Below are 22,663 nucleotides of genomic sequence, written 5' to 3' on the forward strand. Positions count from 1 at the left end.
AGTTCATTCAACCTTTCCTCATAGCTAATGCCCTCCATACCAGGCAACATCCTGGTAAATCTCTTCTGCACCCTCTCTAAAGCCTCCACATTCTTCTGGTAGTGTGGCGACCAGATTTGAACACTATACTCCAAGTGTGGCCTAACTAAGGTTCTATACAGCTGCAACATGACTTGCCAATTCTTATACTCAATGCCCCAGCCAATGAAGGCAAGCATTCCGTATGCCTTCTTGACTACCTTCTCCACCTGTGTTGCCCCTTTCAGTGACCTGTGGACCTGTACACCTAGATCTCTCTGACTGTCAATACTCTTGAGGGTTCTACCATTCACTGTATATTCCCTACCTGTGTTAGACCTTCCAAAACGCATTACCTCAGATTTGTCCAGATTAAACTCCATCTGCCATCTCTCCGCCCAATTCTCCAAATGATCTAAATCCGGCTGTATCCTCTGACAGTCCTCATCGCTATCTGCAATTCCACCAACCTTTGTGGACTACAAACTTACTAATCAGACCAGTTACATTTTCCTCCAAATCATTTATATATACTACGAACAGCAAAGGTCCCAGCACTGATTCCTGTGGAACACCAGTAGTCACAGCCCTCCAATCAGAAAAGCACCCTTCCATTGCTACTCTCTGCCTTCTATGGCCTAGCCAGTTCTGAATCCGTCTTGCCGTCTCACCTCTGATCCCGTGTGACTTCACCTTTTGTACCAGTCTGCCATGAGGGACCTTGTCAAAGACCTTACTGAAGTCCATATAAACAACATCCACTGCCCTACCTGCATCAATCATCTTTGTGACCTCCTTGAAAAATTCGATCAAGTTAGTGAGACACAACCTCCCCTTCACAAAACTGTGCTGCCTCTCGCTAATACATCCACTTGCTTCCAAATGGGAGTAGATCCTGTCTCGAAGAATTCTCTCCAGTAATTTCCCTACCACTGAAGTAAGGCTCACCGGCCTGTAGTTCCCGGGATTATCCTTGCTACTCTTCTTAAACAAAGGAACAACATTATCTCTTCTCCAGTCCTCCGGGACATCACCTGAAGACAGTGAGGATCCAAAGATTTCTGTCAAGGCCTCAGCAATTTCCTCTCTAGCCTCCTTCAGTATTCTAGGGTAGATCCCATCAGGCCCTGGGGACTTATCTACCGTAATATTTTTCAAGACGCCCAACACCTCTTTTTGGATCTCAATGTGACCCAGGCTATCTACACACCCTTCTCCAGACTCAACATCCACCAATTCCTTCTCTTTGGTGAATACTGATGCAAAGTATTCATTTAGTACCTCACCCATTTCCTCTGGCTCTACACATAGATTCCCACGTCTGTCCTTCAGTGGGCCAACCCTTTCCCTGGCTACCCTCTTGCTTTTTATGTACGTGTAAAAAGCCTTGGGATTTTCCTTAACCCTATTTGCCAATGACTTTTCATGACCCCTTTTAGCTCTCGTGACTCCTTGCTTAAGTTCCTTCCTACTTTCCTTATATTCCACACAGGCTTTGTCTTTTCCCAGCCTGCTAGCCCTGACAAATGCCTCCGTTTTCTTTTTGACGAGGCCTACAATATCTCTCGTTATCCAAAGTTCCTGAAATTTGCCATATTTAACCTTCTTCCTCACAGGAACATGCCGGTCCTGAATTCCTTTCAACTGACATTTGAAAGCCTCCCACATGTCTGATGTTGATTTGCCCTCAAACATCCGTCCCCAATCTATGTTCTTCAGTTCCCGCCAAATATTGTTATAATTAGACTTCCCCCAATTTAGCACATTCACCCTAGGACCACTCTTATCCTTGTCCACCAGTACTTTAAAACGTACTGAATTGTGGTCACTGTTCCCGAAATGCTCCCGATAAGGAGTGGGGAAGGGGGTCTGGACAGAGTCGGGAAGGAGTGGGGGGGGGTTTCTGGACAGAGTCGGGAAGGAGTGGGGGGAGGGGTCTGGACAGAGTCGGGAAGGAGTGGATGGGGGTTTCTGGACAGAGTCGGGAAGGAGTGGGGGGGGGGTCTGGACAGAGTCGGGAAGGAGTGGGGGGGGGTTTCTGGACAGAGTCGGGAAGGAGTGGGGGGGGGGTTTCTGGACAGAGTCGGGAAGGAATGGGGGGGGGGTCTGGACAGAGTCGGGAAGGAGTGGGGGGGGGGTTTCTGGACAGAGTCGGGAAGGAGTGGGGGGGGGTTTCTGGACAGAGTCGGGAAGGAGTGGGGGGGGGGCCTGGACAGAGTCGGGAAGGAGTGGGGGGGGGGGGGCTGGACAGAGTCGGGAAGGAGTGGGGGGGGTTTCTGGACAGAGTCGGGAAGGAGTGGGGGGGGTCTGGACAGAGTCGGGAAGGAGTGGGGGGGTTTCTGGACAGAGTCGGGAAGGAGTGGGGGGGGGTTTCTGGACAGAGTCGGGAAGGAGTGGGGGGGGGGTCTGGACAGAGTCGGGAAGGAGTGGGGGGGGGGTTTCTGGACAGAGTCGGGAAGGAGTGGGGGGGGGGGTCTGGACAGAGTCGGGATGGACTGGGGCGGGGGGGTCTGGACAGAGTCGGGAAGGAGTGGGGGGGGGGTTTCTGGACAGAGTCGGGAAGGAGTGGGGGGGGGTTTCTGGACAGAGTCGGGAAGGAGTGGGGGTGGGGTCTGGACAGAGTCGGGAAGGAGTGGGGGGGGGGCCTGGACAGAGTCGGGAAGGAGTGGGGGGGGTTTCTGGACAGAGTCGGGAAGGAGTGGGGGGGGTCTGGACAGAGTTGGGAAGGAGTGGGGGGGGGGGGGTTTCTGGACAGAGTCGGGAAGGAGTGGGGGGGGTTTCTGGACAGAGTCGGGAAGGAGTGGGGGGGGGGGTCTGGACAGAGTCGGGAAGGAGTGGGGGGGGTTTCTGGACAGAGTCGGGAAGGAGTGGGGGGGGTCTGGACAGAGTCGGTAAGGAGTGGGGGGGGGGGGTCTGGACAGAGTCGGGAAGGAGTGGGGGGGGGTCTGGACAGAGTCGGGAAGGAGTGGGGGGGGGTCTGGACAGAGTCGGTAAGGAGTGGGGGCGTTTCTGGACAGAGTCGGTAAGGAGTGGGGGGGGGTCTGGACAGAGTCGGGAAGGAGTGGGGGGGGGTCTGGACAGAGTCGGGAAGGAGTGGGGGGGGGGTCTGGACAGAGTCGGGAAGGAGTGGGGGGATCTGGACAGAGTCGGGAAGGAGTGGGGGGGGGTTTCTGGACAGAGTCGGGAAGGAGTGGGGGGGGGTTTCTGGACAGAGTCGGGAAGGAGTGGGGGGGGGTTTCTGGACAGAGTCGGGAAGGAGTGGGGGGGGGGGGTTCTGGACAGAGTCGGGAAGGAGTGGGGGGGGTCTGGACAGAGTCGGGAAGGAGTGGGGGGGCGTCTGGACAGAGTCGGGAACGAGTGGGGGGGGCCTGGACAGAGTCGGGAAGGAGTGGGGGGGGGTCTGGACAGAGTCGGGAAGGAGTGGGGGGTGGTTTCTGGACAGAGTCGGGAAGGAGTGGGGGGGGTCTGGACAGAGTCGGGAAGGAGTGGGGGGGGGTCTGGACAAAGTCAGGAAGGAGTGGGGGGGGTCTGGACAGAGTCGGGAAGGAGTGGGGGGGGGGCCTGGACAGAGTCGGGAAGGAGTGGGGGGATCTGGACAGAGTCGGGAAGGAGTGGGGGGGGGGGTCTGGACAGAGTCGGGAAGGAGTGGGGGGGGTTTCAGGACAGAGTCGGGAAGGAGTGGGGGGGGGTTTCTGGACAGAGTCGGGAAGGAGTGGGGGGGGGTTTCTGGACAGAGTCGGGAAGGAGTGGGGGGGGGTCTGGACAGAGTCGGGAAGGAGTGGGGGGGGTCTGGACAGAGTCGGGAAGTACTGGGGGGGGTCTGGACAGAGTCGGGAAGGAGTGGGGGGGGGGCCTGGACAGAGTCGGGAAGGAGTGGGGGGATCCGGACAGAGTCGGGAAGGAGTGGGGGGGGGGGTCTGGACAGAGTCGGGAAGGAGTGGGGGGGGTTTCAGGACAGAGTCGGGAAGGAGTGGGGGGGGGTTTCTGGACAGAGTCGGGAAGGAGTGGGGGGGGGTTTCTGGACAGAGTCGGGAAGGAGTGGGGGGGGGGGTTTCTGGACAGAGTCGGGAAGGAGTGGGGGGGGTCTGGACAGAGTCGGGAAGGAGTGGGGGGGGGTCTGGACAGAGTCGGGAAGGAGTGGGGGGGGCGTCTGGACAGAGTCGGGAAGGAGTGCGGGGGGCCTGGACAGAGTCGGGAAGGAGTGGGGGGGGGGTCTGGACAGAGTCGGGAAGGAGTGGGGGGCGGTTTCTGGACAGAGTCGGGAAGGAGTGGGGGGGGGGTCTGGACAGAGTCGGGAAGGAGTGGGGGTGGGGTCTGGACAGAGTCGGGAAGGAGTGGGGGGGGTCTGGACAGAGTCGGGAAGGAGTGGGGGGGGGTCTGGACAGAGTCGGGAAGGAGTGGGGGGGGTCTGGACAGAGTCGGGAAGGAGTGGGGGGGGTTTCTGGACAGAGTCGGGAAGGAGTGGGGGGGGTCTGGACAGAGTCGGGAAGGAGTGGGGGGGGATCTGGACAGAGTCGGGAAGGACTGGGGGGGGGGGTCTGGACAGAGTTGGGAAGGAGTGGGGGGGGGGGTTTCTGGACAGAGTCGGGAAGGAGTGGGGGGGGGGTTCCTGGACAGAGTCGGGAAGGAGTGGGGGGGCGGTTTCTGGACAGAGTCGGCAAGGAGTGGGGGGGGGGGTTTCTGGACAGAGTCGGGAAGGAGTGGGGGGGGCGGTTTCTGGACAGAGTCGGGAAGGAGTGGGGGGGGGGTTTCTGGACAGAGTCGGGAAGGAGTGGGGGGGTGGTTTCTGGACAGAGTCGGGAAGGAGAAACTGTTCCCATTGTTGGAAGGATTGATCGGGAGAGGGCGCTGATTTATGGTGATTGCGACACGGGGAGAATATTTCTAAAAGAGTATTTCTGATCTGGAGTGAACGGCCTGAGAGTGAGGTGGAGGTAGGTTCCACCAGGACTTTCAAAACAGAATTGGATCATTGTTGAAGAGGAAGAATTTCAAAGCTTATGGGGGAAAGGCAGGGGAGTGACACAGGGTGAACTGATCTGACAGGGAGTCAGCATGGACACGATTAATTAATTTCTTGATTAATAAGGGGATCGGGGCTATGGAGAGAAGGCAGGAGAATGGGGATGAGAAAATATCAGCCATGATTGAATGGCGGAGCGGACTCGATGGGCCGAGTGGCCTAATTCTGCTCCTCTGTCTTATGGTCTTACAACAGGCCGAACGTCCATTCTGTGTGCTGCAACTGTCCAATAATTCTATGTTTGGTCCAGATTCATTTTCCTGACTCACTCTATTGGATGTAAAGCCCGTCTGTACTCCAATCGGATTACACTGCCATTACACATTTTGCTGAGTGTTTCATCAGCCTGATTTTAAGTGATGCCACGCCCACCGGATCGGTTTCCACCCCCTCTCCAAGCACCTTGTGGTGTATTGCGATTGAGTAAAGACATGGAGGATTGGGATGGGCAATATCCCGATAAAATGAATTTTTAAAAAATTTCAATGCCCAGTTGTGCCCAGTATATTCAATCACAGGCTAATTATCACCGGCAGCTTGTCACATCTCCTTCTAAAATGTTGTATATCTTTGTACGGTACAATCCTGTGTGGAAAGGAATTGGGTGATTAATACCTTTCGTGGTTACGGCAGTGGTCAGTGGCTTTGTACGCTCCCCACTTGAAATGCCATAGAGATGGAGCGTGTATTTGGCAGTAGGCCTCAGGCCTGTGATGGTAGTAGATCGTCGATTGCCAACTACTGTCAGGTTCCTCATGTCCTGAAGCCCCGGCCGGTTATACTGAATGAGGAAAGAATCAAAGACTGTCTCTGCGCTCCAGGAGAGTTGGAAGGATTCAGTCGTGATGTTAGACACTGACAGAGTGCTCAGATTGTTTACTGTGCTCGGTTTGACTCCACCCTTATCTGTGGAAGCTGAAAAGAGAATTCAGGTTACAGTTAGACAAAAGAACGGTTGTTAGTCCAGCAGGTTTCTGTAGGAGCCGGCGCAGGCTGATCAGTCAGGAGCCTGTTCCATCTTTCCAACAGGCCATGACTGATCTGTGTCTCAGCTCTGTTTGCCCACACACTCTTTCAATGTGAGTGTGCCTGGGTTTCTGTAGTGAGGAAGTGTATGTGCACATGTGTCTGTGTGTATATTCACCTATGTGTACATAATCTGGCTGCCCATGGATATATATGTATATGTAAAGTAAGTAAAGTCGCCATAGTCCCAGATGACTATAGGCTGCTTTCCCCTTTGAGGGGGGAGAGCTGATTTAACCCGAGGATCATCACACCTCAGGCGAGGGGCAGGGTTGAGAAGGCGGGGCCTTCATGAATAACCTCAGCCGGTTGGGGAATTGAACCCGGCTTGCTGGTCTTGCTCTGCATCACGAACCAGCTGTCGAGCCAACTGAGCTGAACCAACCCCCATGGTATATAAAGGCGGGATTTGCCGGCTGTTCACGCTAGCGGGGAATTCTGGTCCCACGCCACGCACGGGTTTCCCGACGGCGAGGGGTGCTGTCAACAGAAAATCCTGTTGGAAAACCTACGGGTAAATCCCGCCCTATATGTGTGCAGGTGTCAATGTTAGAACTGTGGCCACTATATGTATGCGTGTGTGTATCTGTCCACATGTCAGTCTGTATAATTTATGTGATAACTTATTTTCGATTGTTACATAACGTACAACCATTCAAAACTGATCAGACCTGCTCCCACACAGGCTGGGCTCAGATCATAATGAGATTTCATTCACTCCGCCCCTCAAAGCTGCTCCACGGGAACTTCCATTCACTCCTCTCCTCCTGCTCCCATCCACAGGTCTCCTGGGAGAAGCAACAGGAGACATCCCCGGGACACCACATCCACCCACCCCCTCCCAAATGACTGAAAGTGGACCAGGCCACACAGATCAATTAGCGTAACTATCAAAACACCAACTCATGGAAAAACACCAATAAGCTTCAACCGCAAGAGGGGAACAAGGAGCAGGCAATGAAGACAAGCCATTTATGGCTCTGCGATAGATCAAGATTGAACATTGGAGAAAATGATGGAAAACCCTCGGAATTCGCACTTTGGCAGCCATGATGTGATGGAATCAATTCAGGTAGACATGAAACCAAAGAGTGAGGAATGATGGCCAACCATGATATGTTCCTGAAAGTGAAGAATGGATTGAAGTGCCTGGGAACAAGTTTGTTCTGCTCTGCAGTGCATGCGAAAGCTGTGGAGATGATGATGGATTATATTTATATAAGCCAGTTATATAAATATATGTTTATGCTCATGAAAGAAAAAAAAAAATTACACATGGAGACGAAAAGCATCCAAACTTGGAGCGAATCCAGGTGAATTCCAAACTTCATGCAGTGGTGGGGGAGGGGAGTGGGGGAGGATTTTTACAGTCTGGACAATGAACGTGGCCGTGCACTTTGTGTCTGGGCATGCAAAACCTGTATTGATCAGGAGCGTGAACATTGTTGCCCCCAAAATGGGGCAAAGGTGCAGAGGATGGGGAAATACGTCCCTGTCTCGAAGGTGCTCAGGGCACCATTTCTTACATTTAAAAAAATACCTCTGGTGGACACGAGGGCAGTCAAGGGCCTCGTGCGCTGGCCGTGGGAGACCCCAAAGAGGAGGACTCTGTAGCTGGTAGTAGGCCTGAGGCCTGTGATCACTGATTGCCGGCGGTTACCAGTTACTGTGCGTTTCCACGCCACTTTAGAGCCAGGTACTCTGTACTGTATCACAAAGGAATCAAAATCTGCCTCTGCCACCCAGGAGAGCTGGAAGGAGCCAGTTGTGACATTAGAAACTGAAAGATGGCCAAGTTTTTTCAGTTTGGTGATGTCCTTATCTGTGGAAGTTAAAACAGGGGAAGAGGAGAAGAAAAAGATGTTACTGGATGGAAAATTGATTATTCACCTTGGACAGTGATGGCATTAATCTCTGACATGGTGCGACATTAGCCTGCTGACTTCAGTGACGTAATAAAAAGATGCCTTTACGATATTCGCTTCATCTGAGGAATTTGAAAAAGAATTTTCAGTCAGGATGAGGACAATGATAGCGAGGCCCAATTTATTGGCCCTCTCCCAATGCCTCGACATTTTGTGCTTTGATTGCATAACTGGAGATCGAGTAGACTAGGTGTGGGATTCTCTGGACCCCCAGCCGAGTGTTTCTCGGCAGTGCGACACTCGCTGGCAGCGGGATTCTCTCTCCCCGCCACTTGGCAATGGAATTTCCCTTTGAAGCCACGCCACACCGCCGGGAAATTCGCAGGTGGGGGTGCGCGGCCGGCAGAAACAGAGAATTCCGGCTGAGGTCCATGTTTCCTGGAGTTTAGAGGTGTTCTCATTCAAACTTGGAAAAGGGGCTGACAGGGCAAACGCTGAGAAAACATTTCCCTGGTTCAGGAATCTGGAACACGGGGAGACAGTTTCACAATAAGGGGCCGATCATTTCGGATTGAGAAGAGGAGGAATTTCTTCACTCGAAGGGTGGTGAATCTTTGGAATTTATTACCCCCGGTCAGCCATTGAGAATGTTCACAACAAAGGTCAGTAGATTTTTGGACACTTTGGGAATTAAGGAATATGGGGATTGGTAGGAAAATGGTGTCATGGTGAAAGATCAGCCATGATCTTACTGAATGACGAATCATTCTAAAGGGCTGAATGGCCTCCTCCTGTCCCTGTTTCTTATTATCTGATTTGGCTAATCAGATTTGCATTAAAAGAGTCAAACAGCTGGTGTTGGACTGGAGTCACGTGTAGGCCGGGCCAGGTTACAGGGGTCACGTGTCAGCTCGCTTCCTCCAAAAACCACAAAGCCCCACGTTTATTGAATTCAACTTCATGACTGCAGGGACTGCAGCAGCGGCTGAAGGGGGCTCGCCACCGCTGTACCGAGGGGCAACTAGAGACGGGCAAGAAATATCAACCTTGCCAATCACACCCACACCCTGGTAATGAAGAATGAAGGTGGGAGAGGGGTGTGTGAAAATACTGGCCATAATGAGATCTGAACCCGCGACCTCGGAGTTTGCTGGTTCAGTCCTAATAACCGCGACAGAACAGATCCAGAAAGGGATCTGGAACTACAGCAGACAGGTGGATGTCTTCAAACCTTCATCAGCTCTTGATATCAGCACCAGTAATCTCGAGGCCATGGAGAAACCAAAGGGCCATGAATAAGCTAAGCCTTGGAGCTAACCCAATGTTCTGAACTGAATCAACTAAAAAGGCAAGACGACTTGTTCCATGAACGATGTGTGTGGCAGGCTACTGGTTCCAGATCTGCCTCGGACATTACATCCAACCTGGGGCCTACTAGGTCAGGCTCCACAATTTAATTAGCAGGGAGCACTGCGGCGCAAAAGCGAATGCTAATTTTCAACAGTGGGTCCAAAATGTGGGAAACTGTTCATAAAGAAACGTAAAACATTCCATTGAAGGTTGTAGTGAGCTCCGCACCCCATCATGCTGGGCTGAAGGAGGTGACAAGTGATTGTGTTCAGGGATGGATGCAGCTGGGCCTAGCTGTGGAACTGTTGCTGTGGCCATCCATGTCGGCACCTCAGATCATCCTCAGGATAATACGGTCCTCCCTCCCAGAACTCTTGGGTCAATCCTTGGTCTGGTGACTCACATCTTGGTGTTGTAGGGCTCCAGATGTCTTCCTTTTGATCGCCTCCAAAACAAAGAGGAGCCAATGTGGAGCGGGCATGACTGTTGCATTGTGGGATATCGGACCTCCTACCTCAGAGTGGAAGAATCGGGTGTGCCTCTGGACAAAGAACCAGCAGGATCTAGTCAGGTTATCGGACAGTCCTGACATGACTACGCCCCCTCTGTCACTCCCCTCGCACTGGGAGAGGTCCATTGATGAGAAAGGAAGGCAATTATTCACAGCTGGTGCAGACCCGGCACTAAAGTGGTTAAAACATGTTGGCATTAATATTTCTGAAAATGTCTGAACTGCTGCCAGTAATTAAGTACCTCATGTCACCATGAACACACTGAGGGCCTGAACTGTTTAAAATCACACAACAAAAAGCAGATTTTTCATTTCCTTCTCACGGGCTTCTTTCCCAGATTTCCATCAGTGGGAAGATTAGAAAAAAATCCGAAGCAGCAACTGCTGTGGGTTTGTCACACGGGGTGCTGGGGGTTCAGGAGGCGAGGGGAGGGAGGGGGGAGGTTCGGGAGGGGGGGGGAGGGTGCTGGGGGTTCGGGAGGGGGGGGGGGGAGGTTCGGGAGGCGTGGGGAAGGGGGGGTGCTGGGGGTTCGGGAGGCAGTGGGGGGGGGAGGGGGGAGGTTCGGGAGGGGGGGGAGGGTGCTGGGGGTTCGGGAGGGGAGGGGGGGGAGGTTCGGGAGGCGTGGGGAAGGGGGGGTGCTGGGGGTTCGGGAGGCAGGGGGGGTGTTTGTGGCGGGGGAGGGGTTGTTAGAGTGAGGGGAAAATGTGCTTCTGGTTTAACTCAACTTTCCAATTGGAAGTGTGCGCCTGCATTTCCTAACCCCCTCCTCTTCCCCGTCCCAACGATCTCCTCCGGGAATGTGGGACTCGCTGCCTTTGACAGGAAGCTCCATAAATAAGTGGGGGAGAAAGAAATGGGAGGATACATGCTGGAGAGAGTGAGGGCGGATGTGGGGCACATACAGCCGGCACAAAGCAGTTGGGCCGAATGGCCTGACTCTGTGCTGTCAAATGACGGGCCATTTCCCCTGGCTGGAGAGTCCAGACCCAACGGGGAAAAGGTCTCAAACTAAAAGGTTCAGCCATTCAGGAGTGAGGTGAGGAGAAATTTCTACACTTATAGCGTTGAGAGTGTTTGGAATTCTCTGCCCAGTGAACTAGGGCGAAGCTCATTCACTGAATATATTCAAGACTGAGATCGATAGATTGTTGGGGGCACTCAAGGCATCAAGGGATATGGGGCCAAACGGGAAGGTGGGAGCTGAGGTAGAAGATGAACACTGATAGTATTCAATTTTGGAATGTGCCTGAGGGGCCGAATGGCCTTATTCTGTTGCTCCTATCTCTCATGTAGGCCTTTCTTTTTTAAAATATAAATTTAGAGTGCCCAATTAATTTTCTCCAATTAAGGGGCAATTTAGCATGGCCAATCCACCCAATCCGCACATCTTCGGGCTGTGCGGTTGAAACCCACGCAAACGTGGGGCGAATGTGCAAACTCCAGACGGCCAGTGACCCAGAGCCGGGATTGAACCTCGGCGCCGTGAGGCAGTAGTGCTAACCACTGTGCCACCATGCTGCCCTACGTAGGCTTTTCTATGCAATTCTATGCCACTCTGTGATAGTGAAGGTTGGCCTATGAGGCGAAAGGTTTGCTGATGAGGAACTATGTGTATTTGTTTGAGCGAACATTTCTCATTGGCCGAAGAATTAATCCCGGTTGGCTTCTAACATTACCTGTGGTGGTGGCGATGGCAGTCAGTGGCGTGGTGCGTTGACCAGCAGAGACCCCGTAAAGATAGAATGTGTAGGCAGTGGTAGGCCTCAGGCTTGTGATGAGCGAGGATCGAAGGTCGCCGGTTACGCTGAGGCTCTGCATATCCTGATCCTCCTCGGCTCCATATTCCACAAAGAAGGAGTCATATTCCTTCTCCGTCACCCAAGAGAGCTGGAGGGAGTCCGCAGTGATGTTAGACACGGAGAGATCGCTCACTTTGCTTTGCTGAGGCCGCTCTTCAGCTGAAAGGCAAAAAGAAAATCCTCATATCTCTGTAATCTCCTCCAGCCTTAAACCCGCTCACCCTTCCTCCACCTCGAGATCTCTGAGCTCCTCCATTTTAATCACTCCAACATTGGTCTTCAGCTGCCTTGGCCCAAAGCTCTGGAATTCCCTCCCTAAGAACGGGACTTTCCAGCCTTTTCTGCCAGCGGGACCTTCCAACCCCTGCCGAAGGTGACCCCTTGTGGCAGGTTGCCCAGTGGCAGTGCGGGTGAGGCACACAAATTGTCATCGACTTTGGCAGGACAAAGGGAGAGCTGCCTCTGCCGCTGGAAAACACGCCGCGTGGCGGGAGGGTGGAGTGGGGGGGGGGGTGGAGGGGGGTGGGGGGAGTCCTACTTAAACCTCTTTGCCTCTTTGCTTCTCCCTTGATCTTTAAGATAGCCCTTAACATCAACCTCCCTGGCTAAGATATTGGCCCTAATATCTCCTTTTGTGGCGCGGATTTAAATTGCTCCTGTGAAGCATCATGGGAAATTTAGTCAAGCTAAAGGGGCCATACGAATACAAGTTGCTGTTGAGATGGTACATGATCAAATTCATCACTTTTCAAAGGGAATGAGCATTAGAGACGGACAAGGATTTTAAACTAACAGTGATAATAAAATGCCACTCGAAGATCTTCTCCAGGAAGTGTGATGGGCTCTGCTTCAGCTCATATTGAGTGGAGGTGAAGACAACACCTTCTGTTGGAGATCGATGAATGACCTTCCTCGCCATACATAAAATAGCCATGGTGTTGTTCTGCATGGGCAATAAGTGGCCGATATTTTTACCCGGTTCATTCAGGCCCATCACCCAACCCAACTTGGAAACGGCAGACTTTAAGAAGCTGCCTCAGAATCTTCTGAAACTTAAGAAAACTGGAAGACCTCATGGATAGGGACTATGAGAGCGTGAGAACAACAAATAGGAACTGAAGGATCGCAAGGAATGGGGATTGAAGTGATGGGAATGAATCATTCATTTTTTTCCAGTTAAGGGGCAATTTAGCGTGGTCAATCCACCTACCCTACACATCTTTGGGTTGTGGGGGTGAAACCCACGCAGACACGGAAAGAATGTGCAAACTCCACATGGACAGTGACCCGGGGCCAGGATCGAACCCAGGTCCTCGCGCCATGAGGCAGCAGTGCTAACCACTGCGCCACCGTGCGGCCCTCGAAACATTCCTTGATTGACAGGGAATCTCTATATGTGTACACAAGAATGAGTCTATAATAGAGAGGGAGAGACACCTGATGGATAAACAGCCAGTGAGAGAGAGGTAGGCCACCCTTGATTGGTCATGTAAAACAGACAGAATTTTGTCAATATTTGAAGGGGGTGGACGATGAAAGGTTTCCAAAATCCTAGGGTGGTTTACGGCCCAGAAGGAGGCCATTCGGTCAATCGAGTCCAAGTCTGCTCTTGGCAGAGCAGTCCAAGTCAGTCCCAGTCCTCTCCTCAATGTCTGCAGCCACAAAAGAATAAAGGTTAAAATAAAGTAAGTGGGATGGGCCTGTAAATAAATGTTCTGCAACCCATCCAATTTACTTTATTTTAACCGTCACTCTTTAGTGAATTGTGTGCATTGCTGGAAAAGCCAGCACCTGTCCATCCATAATTGTCCTTGAACTAAGGGTCGAGAGTCAGCCACGTTGCTGCGACCCACAGGGTGGCATAGTAGCACAGTGTCAGGGTCCCGGGTTCGATTCCGGCCTTGGGTCGCTGTCTGTGCGGAGCCTGCACGTTCTCCTCGTGTCTGCGTGGGTTTCCTCCGGGTGCTCCGCTTTCCTCACACAGTCCAAAGACGTGCAGGTTAGGTGGATTGGCCATGCTAAATGGCCCTAGCTGGGGTTACAGGGATAGGGTGGGGGATGAGGCCTAGGTAGACTGCTCTATCAGAGGGTTGTTGCAGACTCAATGGCCAGAGGGCCTCCTTGTACACTGTAGGGATTCTATTTTATGATCTGGAGTCACATCGGCCAAACTAGGTGAGGATGGCCGATTTCCCTCTCGAAAGGACATGAGGGAACCAGATGGGTTTTTACAACAATGATTTCATGGTCATCATTACTGAAACTAATTCCAGATTTATTTTTTAAATTCCACTAGCTGCTGTGATGAGATTTGAACCCATCCCTCCAGAGCATTTCAGCCTTTAGATTGCTAGTTCAATGACAATACCACAACACCACTGCTTCCTCCCTGGATTGTTTTATATTTCGACCAGCCTCAAGGGGAGTGGGTTCCAGGTCATTGCTCGTTGCATAAAAATGTTCCTTGTTCTTTGTTGCAGCGAAAGAGCTTTTGCTCCTGCTTTGTTTTGTCTCCTCTTGACCAGCTGGAAGTAGGCCTGAGGCCTGTGATGGGCAACTGGCTGTGAGTCACTCGGACAATTTGCTGGCCCTCAGAGATCCTAATGTCTTGTCTGTCCCAGGTCACGCCCAGCGGCCTTCCAGGAGAATGTGAGGGAGTCAGCCGCGATGGTTATAGAAACTGAGAGGCCTCGCTATCCTTCAGTGTGTTGGACCAGGAGGGGGCAGGCAGCCCCTTGTGACTTCGTTGCAATCTTATTAGTTTTGGACATTACCTCCCTTTGTGCACCCCTCTGGTTTCATATTTTTCAATTTGTTTGGAGTTGGAGGAGGGGAAGGTTCCTTGAGACTTTGCCCCTTCTGCTGGTGTAACCTTGGCTGACACCTCAGTGCACATGTGTGAACAGGAGGTGACAGTAAGACGTCTCCGTGGAAACTCACAGTCGTGAACATCCCCCGTTATGATCACACCCCCATTATTCCAAAGGGAATTGAGGCGTTCTCCTCAGCTATGTCCTGAGGCCATATTTGTCCCTCCAGCAGCATCTCGAAAGAAAAGGACTGTGGGATTTTCCTACACCCATGGCACATCAGAGCTCTCTGATGTGGAGATGCCGGCGTTGGACTGGGGTGAGCCGGGAAATTTGAGCCCACTATCTGAGCCATCTAACATTGTGACTTGTGGGATCTTGCTGTGCACAAACTATGACTCACATCAAAGATAGTCTGTTATCGGAACAATGCACTTTGGGACGCCCTGAGCCTGTAAAAGACGCTATATAAATGCAACTCTTTCTTTCCATGAAGGGGAGTGCCTGGTGCAGGTGACAGCCTCTGGCCAATGGCTTTCTCGCGACGGTCACATTGGGCATCGCCGTGGCGACGCGTGTGGATTCTGCTCGCAAAACTCAGGCCTCTAACTGAGCGAGGTCACGGGCCACGGGTTAGGGAGCGTGGAAGGGGGAAGGCCATGGCTGAACACAGAGCTCTGCACAGGAGCAAGCAGGATTCAGAGTGTGAAGCCACAGCCTGCCAAGTCGACCAACTTGGAAAGAACAATAATGATTAACCAGTCCAAGGCCTGTCCTTGCCCGCACCCTGATTTAATCGCCTGAACAAGATGTCTAAATCAATCAGTAAATTAACTGGTCTGCCGGGCGGCTCTAATAGATAACTTCATTCAAGTGAGCTCTCTGATGAACAACACACGCTGATGGTGTGTGAAACCTTCTGGCTGGAGAATAAAACTCTTCCATAGGAGTAGCCAAGGCCTCCTTGAGGCTGCCGACCATGCTGCCCGACTAAATTACAATCGTCTACACTTCCTGGGTCCGTATTCCCATCCTATTCATGTAGATCACAGCTCCATCAGTGTCTGCTTTGTCTGCCTTGGCCTCACAACATTTACCCAACACAAATCTAGCAATCTTAATTCTGAAAGTATTTCGCAGTTTGACAACCTTTCCTGGCGGAGTTAGTTCCAGATTAACACTCCCCCTCTGTGCGGAGAAGTGCTTCCAGACTCCCACACAGCCCAGCTCTCATTTTCAGATTATTGTTCGAGCGTCCCCCACTCCCCTTCCCTCCTCCTCCCACCCCTATTCAGTGGCCTTGTCCGCCAAGCTTCAATCTCGGAGACACTGCAAACTCTCTTGGATTGGATTTGTTTATTGTCCCGTGTACCGAGGTGGAGTGAAAAGTATTTTTCTGCGAGCAGCTCAACAGATCATTAAGTACATGAAAAGAAAAGATAAGAAAATACCTGGGGGGCGATTCTCCGACATGGAGGCCAAGTGTTCGCGCCGTCGTGAACGCCGTCGCGTTTCACGACGGCACGAACAGAGCCCGGGCACGACCCGGGGGGGGGGGCCAGCACAGCGCTGGAGCGGATCACGCCCCTCCAGCATCCTTATGCGGCGCCAAATGGGCGGCGCGCCAACCCGCGCATGCGCAGTCGGTGCAGCCCAATCCTGCGCATGCGCAGTTGGTGCAGCCCAATCCCGCGCATGCGCAGTCGGTGCAGCCCAATCCTGCGCATGCGTAGTCGGTGCAGCCCAATCCCGCGCATGCGCAGTCGGTGCAGCCCAATCCCGCGCATGCGCAGTCGCTGCAGCCCAATCCAGCGCATGCGCAGTCGGTGCAGCCCAATCCCGCGCATGCGCAGTCGGTGCAGCCCAATCCCGCGCATGCGCAGTCGGTGCAGCCCAATCCTGCGCATGCGCAGTCGGTGCAGCCCAATCCCGCGCATGCGCAGTCGGTGCAGCCCAATCCTGCGCATGCGCAGTCGGTGCAGCCCAATCCCGCGCATGCGCAGTCGGTGCAGCCCAATCCCGCGCATGCGCAGTCGGTGCAGCCCAATCCCGCGCATGCGCAGTCGGTGCAGCCCAATCCCGCGCATGCGCAGTCGGTGCAGCCCAATCCCGCGCATGCGCAGTCGGTGCAGCCCAATCCCGCGCATGCGCAGTCGGTGCAGCCCAATCCCGCGCATGCGCAGTCGGTGCAGCCCAATCCCGCGCATGCGCAGTCGGTGCAGCCCAATCCCGCGCATGCGCAGTCGGTGCAGCCCAATCCCGCGCATGCGCAGTCGGTGCAGCCCAATCCCGCGCATGCGCAGTCGGTGCAGCCCAATCCTGCGCATGCGCAGTCGGTGCAGCCCAATCCTGCGCATGCGCAGTCGGTGCAGCCCAATCCCACGCATGCGCAGAGAACGTTCCGCACATCGGCCCCTCACCAACGTGGGGCCGGAGTTCTGGGGCCGCGCGCGGAATGAGGTAGGCCCGGGGGAGAGGCCGGCCCACCAATCGGTGGGCCCCGATCGCGGGCCAGACCCCATCGGAGGCCACCCCGGTGAAGGAGCCCCCCTCCCTCCCCCACATGCTGCCCCCCCAGCGTTCCCGCAGAGTTCCTGCCGTCAGCGACCGGTGTGGACGCCGCCGGCGGGAACCTGTCGTGGTGTAGCGGCCGCTCGGCCCATCCGGGCCGGAGAATCGCCGCTCGCCGGTTCTCCGAGCGGCCCGGTGCGAGTCGCGCGTCGCTGGTTTCCGGGGGTGGGAAAATCACGTGCATGGGGCGGGGCGGCGTGCCGCGATTCGCGCGGCACCCCGGCGATTCTCCCACCCGGCGTGGGGGGGAATAGCGCCCGTAATATGCAAACTGGATCCTGCTCTCACTGGGCGTGACCAGATCAGCTACTGGCTCATTTCAGCATGTGTTCACTGAATACTCCTGCCGCCTGGGGTCTAACGGCCTTAGCAGTGCCACCCGGGCACCCTGGCATTTAGGGATCAGGCCTTACCAGGTGGAAGGGGTAATGAGGGCGTTCCCGGTGCTTCCTCAAGGGTGGATGGGAGCAGAAAATCACTCTATGTGCGGTATCGGTAGGCACTGCCAGAGTGCCCAGGTGGTACTGCCAGGATGCCCAGGTGGCACTGCCAGGCTGGCTGGGGCATTGTCAGAGTGCCCAGGTGGCACTGCCAGTCTGGCTGGGGCATTGTCAGAGTGCCCAGGTGGCACTGCCAGTCTGGCTGGGGCATTGCCAGGGTGCCCAGGTGGCACTGCCAGTCTGGCTGGGACATTGCCAGGGTGCCCAGGTGGCACTGCCAATCTGGCTGGGGCATTGCCAGGGTGCCCAGGTGGTACTGCCAGTCTGGCTGGGGCATTGCCAGGGTGCCCAGGTGGTACTGCCAGTCTGGCTGGGGCATTGCCAGGGTGCCCAGGTGGTACTGCCAGTCTGGCTGGGGCATTGCCAGAGCGTCCAGGTGGCACTGACAGGCTGGCTGGGGCACTGCCAGAGTGCCAGGTGGCACTGCCAGGCTGGCTGGGGCATTGCCAGGGTGCCCAGGTGGCACTGCCAGGCTGGCTGGGGCCAGGGTGCCAGGCTGGAAATGCCAAGGTGTCAATCTGGCATAGTGCCCAGGCTGGGGTGCCCCACCGATATGTGGTGGAGTGGGCACCAGGTGAGTTGGGGCATTGGGAGTAGGGGTTGCGTTGGGGGATCGAGAGATCAGGGCACCATTCATTGGAGCTCCTCAGTGTCAGAAATGACGCTAAGTGCAGCCGAGGGGTGACATCACCACCGGGACATAAAAGCAAGACAGGGTGCCGTTAGATAGCGGGTCGTTCCTGTTGCTTGAATGGACTCTCTTATTTTGGTTAGGTCGCGCCCAAAGTATCTCCTCCCCCAATGCTGAGGGAGAAATGAAGGAACCATTCTCTCTCTCTGTTAAAGTTTGGGCCAGTGGACATGGAGGAACAATTGAAATATTTTATCTGAAAATACAAAATTAATTCACCGATGAAGGTGGCATCTGTGTAAAAAAAAATAAATCAGAGTACCTGTGGTCACGATAGTGGTCAAGGGCTTTGTCCGTAGGCCAGCAGAAATCCCGTAGAGATAGATGATGTATCGGGTAGTAGGCCTGAGGCCTACGATGAGCTGGAATCGCCGTCCGCTGGTGACTGTGATGTTGTGGGTCTCCTCAGAGCCCTGGACTCTATACTGGATCAAAAAGGAGTCAAAGGCCCTGTCCACTGTCCAGGAGAGTCGGAGAGAGTTCGCTGTGATATTAGAGGTGGATAGGCTGCCCAGTTTTCCAGCCTCTTTAGCTGTGAAAGTTGAAAGAAAAAATCATTAGCGTGAAAAAAAGATGGATTTCTGTTCAACCGAATAGGAAGTGGACCTTCAGAATAGTTATGCAAATACAGCTTAAGCGCAGTAGTAATTTTGGGGAACACTTCAATTAGGTGTTGCTCACAAATAAGCTGAAGAACTTCTGCGCATTGCATTTTAGATGGCGTGTTTTCTTCTGTGTGCTGGGATTTCCGAAGGTGCAAATATTCTTTGAACTGATAACACTCGTTCACTAATTTGTGGTCAATATCATCTTTGTAATACGATATTATAAGTTTAATACTGTCCTCATCAATTTCAGAATTGTTCACCAATTCTGAGAGGAACTTGAACCTTTTCGCAATCTGCTCATATGGGTCACTCCTCTTGCGGAACTGGATCACCAAGCAGTCAAAGAGTTGATATAGAACTTCTATCCTAAATTTGTCAGATCCTCTCAAAGAAGCAATACCACTTGTTCCATCTGAAAATTTCCTTGTAACAATGCGTTTGGAAGCATCAGAGTAACTTGAACTGATATCTTCACACAAACCTTTTGCTTCTGATTCAGAGTGTGCAATCCTATCGGCTGAATTTTCTCTGAGTCCTTTAACAAACGAAAGTAAAGATGATAGCAGAAGATAACCTTCAAATACATCAAAACCAGGGGTTTGGAGTTTCTTGTTTTGTTGAAACGCTCCAGCATTTCTTCCCAAACGACTGTTAAAATAACATATTCCAGCTTTACCAACTTGTGGTATAAATTCTTTGCATCTTGTTTACATTCAGGCTTCTCTTCGGAGTCTTCAAAAATATGTTTGAGAGTTTGTAAAATACCCGTATTTCCATTTTTAATTGCCCGGACTGCTTCATCGTGTGCAGACCATCTAGTTACACTTAAGCTCTTTAGAGAAAAATGTAGATTGCCCCGTGTGTTTAAAATCCCCCATCTTCGTGGAGATCCAGAAAAGAAAACATACAGCTCCTGCAAAATGCCAAAATAGTCAACAACTTCAGGTACGGTAGACACTGCCTTTTCTCCAACAAGGCTAAGTGAATGGGCTGCACATGGTACCTGTTAATGTTTTTAAAGAGTGCTTGCAGCCCTTTCTCCGAGCCCTTCATGTTAGATGCATTATCGTAGGACTGACCACGGATATTTTCAAGTGAAAGCTTATGTTCACCCAGGACTTGTTGAACACGGTCGTGGGTGAATGGTTTTCTATCGGTAAAAATGTTAAAAATCTCTCTCAGGGTTTTCCATTATAGCAGTATCGAACCACAATGACCAGCTGGTCAACATGTGTCAGGTCAGGCGTAGAGTCAACAATAATAGAGTAGTATTTGGTGTCTAGGCTGTTGATTTAATTCACAATTTCATCTTGCACATGTTTTCCCATGATTTCTATCAATTCTTCATACGCGGGTTTGGATAGGTAAGTAGCATTTACTTTTTCATTTTTACATTTCTCGAGATGTTCATGTAAAAATGGGTCGAACTCTGCAATAAGTTCAATGGCCCCCATGAAGCTTCCATTATTTGATGAGCCCCAATTCTCCTCATGACCTCTAAATGCCAAACCTCTTTCACTTCAAAACTTTATAACAGCTACAACTCTTTTCAGTACTTCAAAATAGTACTGTATGGTTTTTCTCATCTATTCTTCAAGTTGCTGATCCACAGTATTTTTATTTGACTTTCTTGTTATCCAACACAACATCGCCCTCTTGTGTTCCATGCTGTCTTCATCGTTCTCCAGAGTTCTGAGTACATTCGGTCGTAGCCTACATTCCGTTCACCTCTTCACAAAAACAATAGGCTTAGGCTAATCTATCACTATTTCATGTTTATTACTTACCTTACTTTTCTAAATATAATATTTATTTTTGAGTAGGGGTAATTAAAATATTGTATCCTTATGAACACTTTATTGAAAAACATTCTTGTCTAGATCGCTATCACGATTGCTATCACGTTGAAAATTCACGTTAGCATTGTGATTGCCTTTTCAATGGCCCCCCTTTTTTGTTACGACACGTCATCTACTGTTTGTATTTCTGTCATAAATGTTAATAGTGTTTTAAATTATTTATCATTATTTTATATTAAATATATTTAGAATAAAACATCTTTAATTTGAACATTTTTTCGTTTACAGCTAGCCTACATGATACTTTAATAACCTTTTAATTTTTATTTTAACTATTATTTTGTGTTAAATTAGACTATATTATTAATATTATTATTTAAAAAAAAAACCCTTCTCATAAAGTAGACCCAAAATGTTTAAGCAATGCGGACTAGAGTCGCTTCTGGGGCCCCTCTGGGATTAGGGGCCCGGAAGCTTAAACCTCATTAGTTTCATAGTAGATCCTATTTTCCTGCCTGGTCAGGTCAGTCATTACAATTTGATCGAATCATAGAATCATACAATTTACAGAAGGGGAAATTCTGGGGGAAATTCTGGGGAATTCTCCACATAGAGATTCTCTTTACTGCCGGCAGCACATCGCCACTCGTGCCTTTCCTGGCAGCTTGAGTGGCTTCAATGGAAATCGTGTTGACAACCAGCGCGGAGAGAATCCCACCGGCAGCAAGCCGCACACTGCCGAGAAACACGCGGCTGGGGGGGGGGCGAGAAACACGCGGCTGGGGGGGGGGCCGAGAAACACGCGGCTGGGGGGGGGGGGCCGAGAAACACGCGGCTGGCGGGGGCCGAGAAACACGCGGCTGGGGGGGGGGGCCGAGAAACACGCGGCTGGGGGGGGGGGGCCGAGAAACACGCGGCTGGGGGGGGGGTCGAGAAACACGCGGCTGGGGGGGGGGCGAGAAACACGCGGCTGGGGGGGGGGGAGAGAAACACGCGGCTGGGGGGGGCGAGAAACACGCGGCTGGGGGGGGGCCGAGAAACACGCGGCTGGGGGGGGGGGTCGAGAAACACGCGGCTGGGGGGGGGGGGTCGAGAAACACGCGGCTGGGGGGGGGGCGAGAAACACGCGGCTGGGGGGGGGGGGAGAGAAACACGCGGCTGGGGGGGGCGAGAAACACGCGGCTGGGGGGGGGCGAGAAACACGCGGCTGGGGGGGGAGACAAACACGCGGCTGTGGGGGGGAGGGGGGAGAATCCCACCGGCAGCAAGCCGCACACTGCCGAGAAACACACGGCTGGGGGGGGGGCCGAGAAACACGCGGCTGGGGGGGGGCCGAGAAACACGCGGCTGGGGGGGGGGGCGAGAAACATGCGGCTGGGGGGGGCCGAGAAACACGCGACTGGGGGGGGCCGAGAAACACGCGGCTGTGGGGGGGGGGAGAATCCCACCGGCAGCAAGCCGCACACTGCCAAGAAACACGTGGCTGGGGGGGGGGAGAGAAACACGCGGCTGGGGGGGGGGGGGGGGGAGAATCCCACCGGCAGCAAGCCGCACACTGCCGAGAAACACGCGGCTGGGGGGGGGAGAAACACGCGGCTGGGGGGGGGGGGCGAGAAACACGCGGCTGGGGGGGGGAGAAACACGCGGCTGGGGGGGGGGGCGAGAAACACGCGGCTGGGGGGGGGGGGAGAATCCCACCGGCAGCAAGCCGCACAATGCCAAGAAACACGTGGCTGGGGGGGGGAGAAACACGCGGCTGGGGGGGGGCGAGAAACACGCGGCTGGGGGGGGGGGCGAGAAACACGCGGCGGGGGGGGAGAAACACGCGGGGGGGTCGAGAAACACACGGCTGGGGGGGGCCGAGAAACACGCGGCTGGGGGGGGAGAATCCCACCGGCAGCAAGCCGCACACTGCCGAGAAACACGCGGCTGGGGGGGGGGCGAGAAACACGCGGCTGGGGGGGGGGCGAGAAACACGCGGCTGGGGGGGGCCGAGAAACACGCGGCTGGGGGGGGGCGAGAAACACGCGGCTGGGGGGGGGGCGAGAAACACGCGGCTGGGGGGGGCCGAGAAACACGCGGCTGGGGGGG

At 53.3% G+C, this 22,663-nt stretch overlaps 1 protein-coding gene across 7 annotated transcripts in view; it reads right to left on the minus strand.

Moving 5' to 3' along the window:
- The window catches only part of LOC140390470 (tenascin-X-like), a 321,608-nt gene that overhangs the window by 111,753 nt on the left and 187,192 nt on the right, over positions 1 to 22,663 (minus strand). For 3 of the 7 annotated variants that reach the window (XM_072475624.1, XM_072475623.1, XM_072475618.1), the window contains 4 exons: positions 18,428 to 18,697; positions 11,471 to 11,752; positions 7,608 to 7,889; positions 5,657 to 5,956 (listed from right to left, as the gene is read on the minus strand). In XM_072475624.1, coding sequence (XP_072331725.1) covers positions 5,657 to 5,956; positions 7,608 to 7,889; positions 11,471 to 11,752; positions 18,428 to 18,697 — 1,134 coding nt within the window. The remainder of the gene's footprint in view (positions 1 to 5,656; positions 5,957 to 7,607; positions 7,890 to 11,470; positions 11,753 to 18,427; positions 18,698 to 22,663) is intronic. The other 4 variants (XM_072475622.1, XM_072475621.1, XM_072475620.1 and 1 more) reach the window with 2 other exon arrangements.

Source organism: Scyliorhinus torazame, chromosome 14, assembly GCF_047496885.1.
Source record: "Scyliorhinus torazame isolate Kashiwa2021f chromosome 14, sScyTor2.1, whole genome shotgun sequence".
Taxonomy (NCBI): Eukaryota; Metazoa; Chordata; class Chondrichthyes; order Carcharhiniformes; family Scyliorhinidae; genus Scyliorhinus; species Scyliorhinus torazame.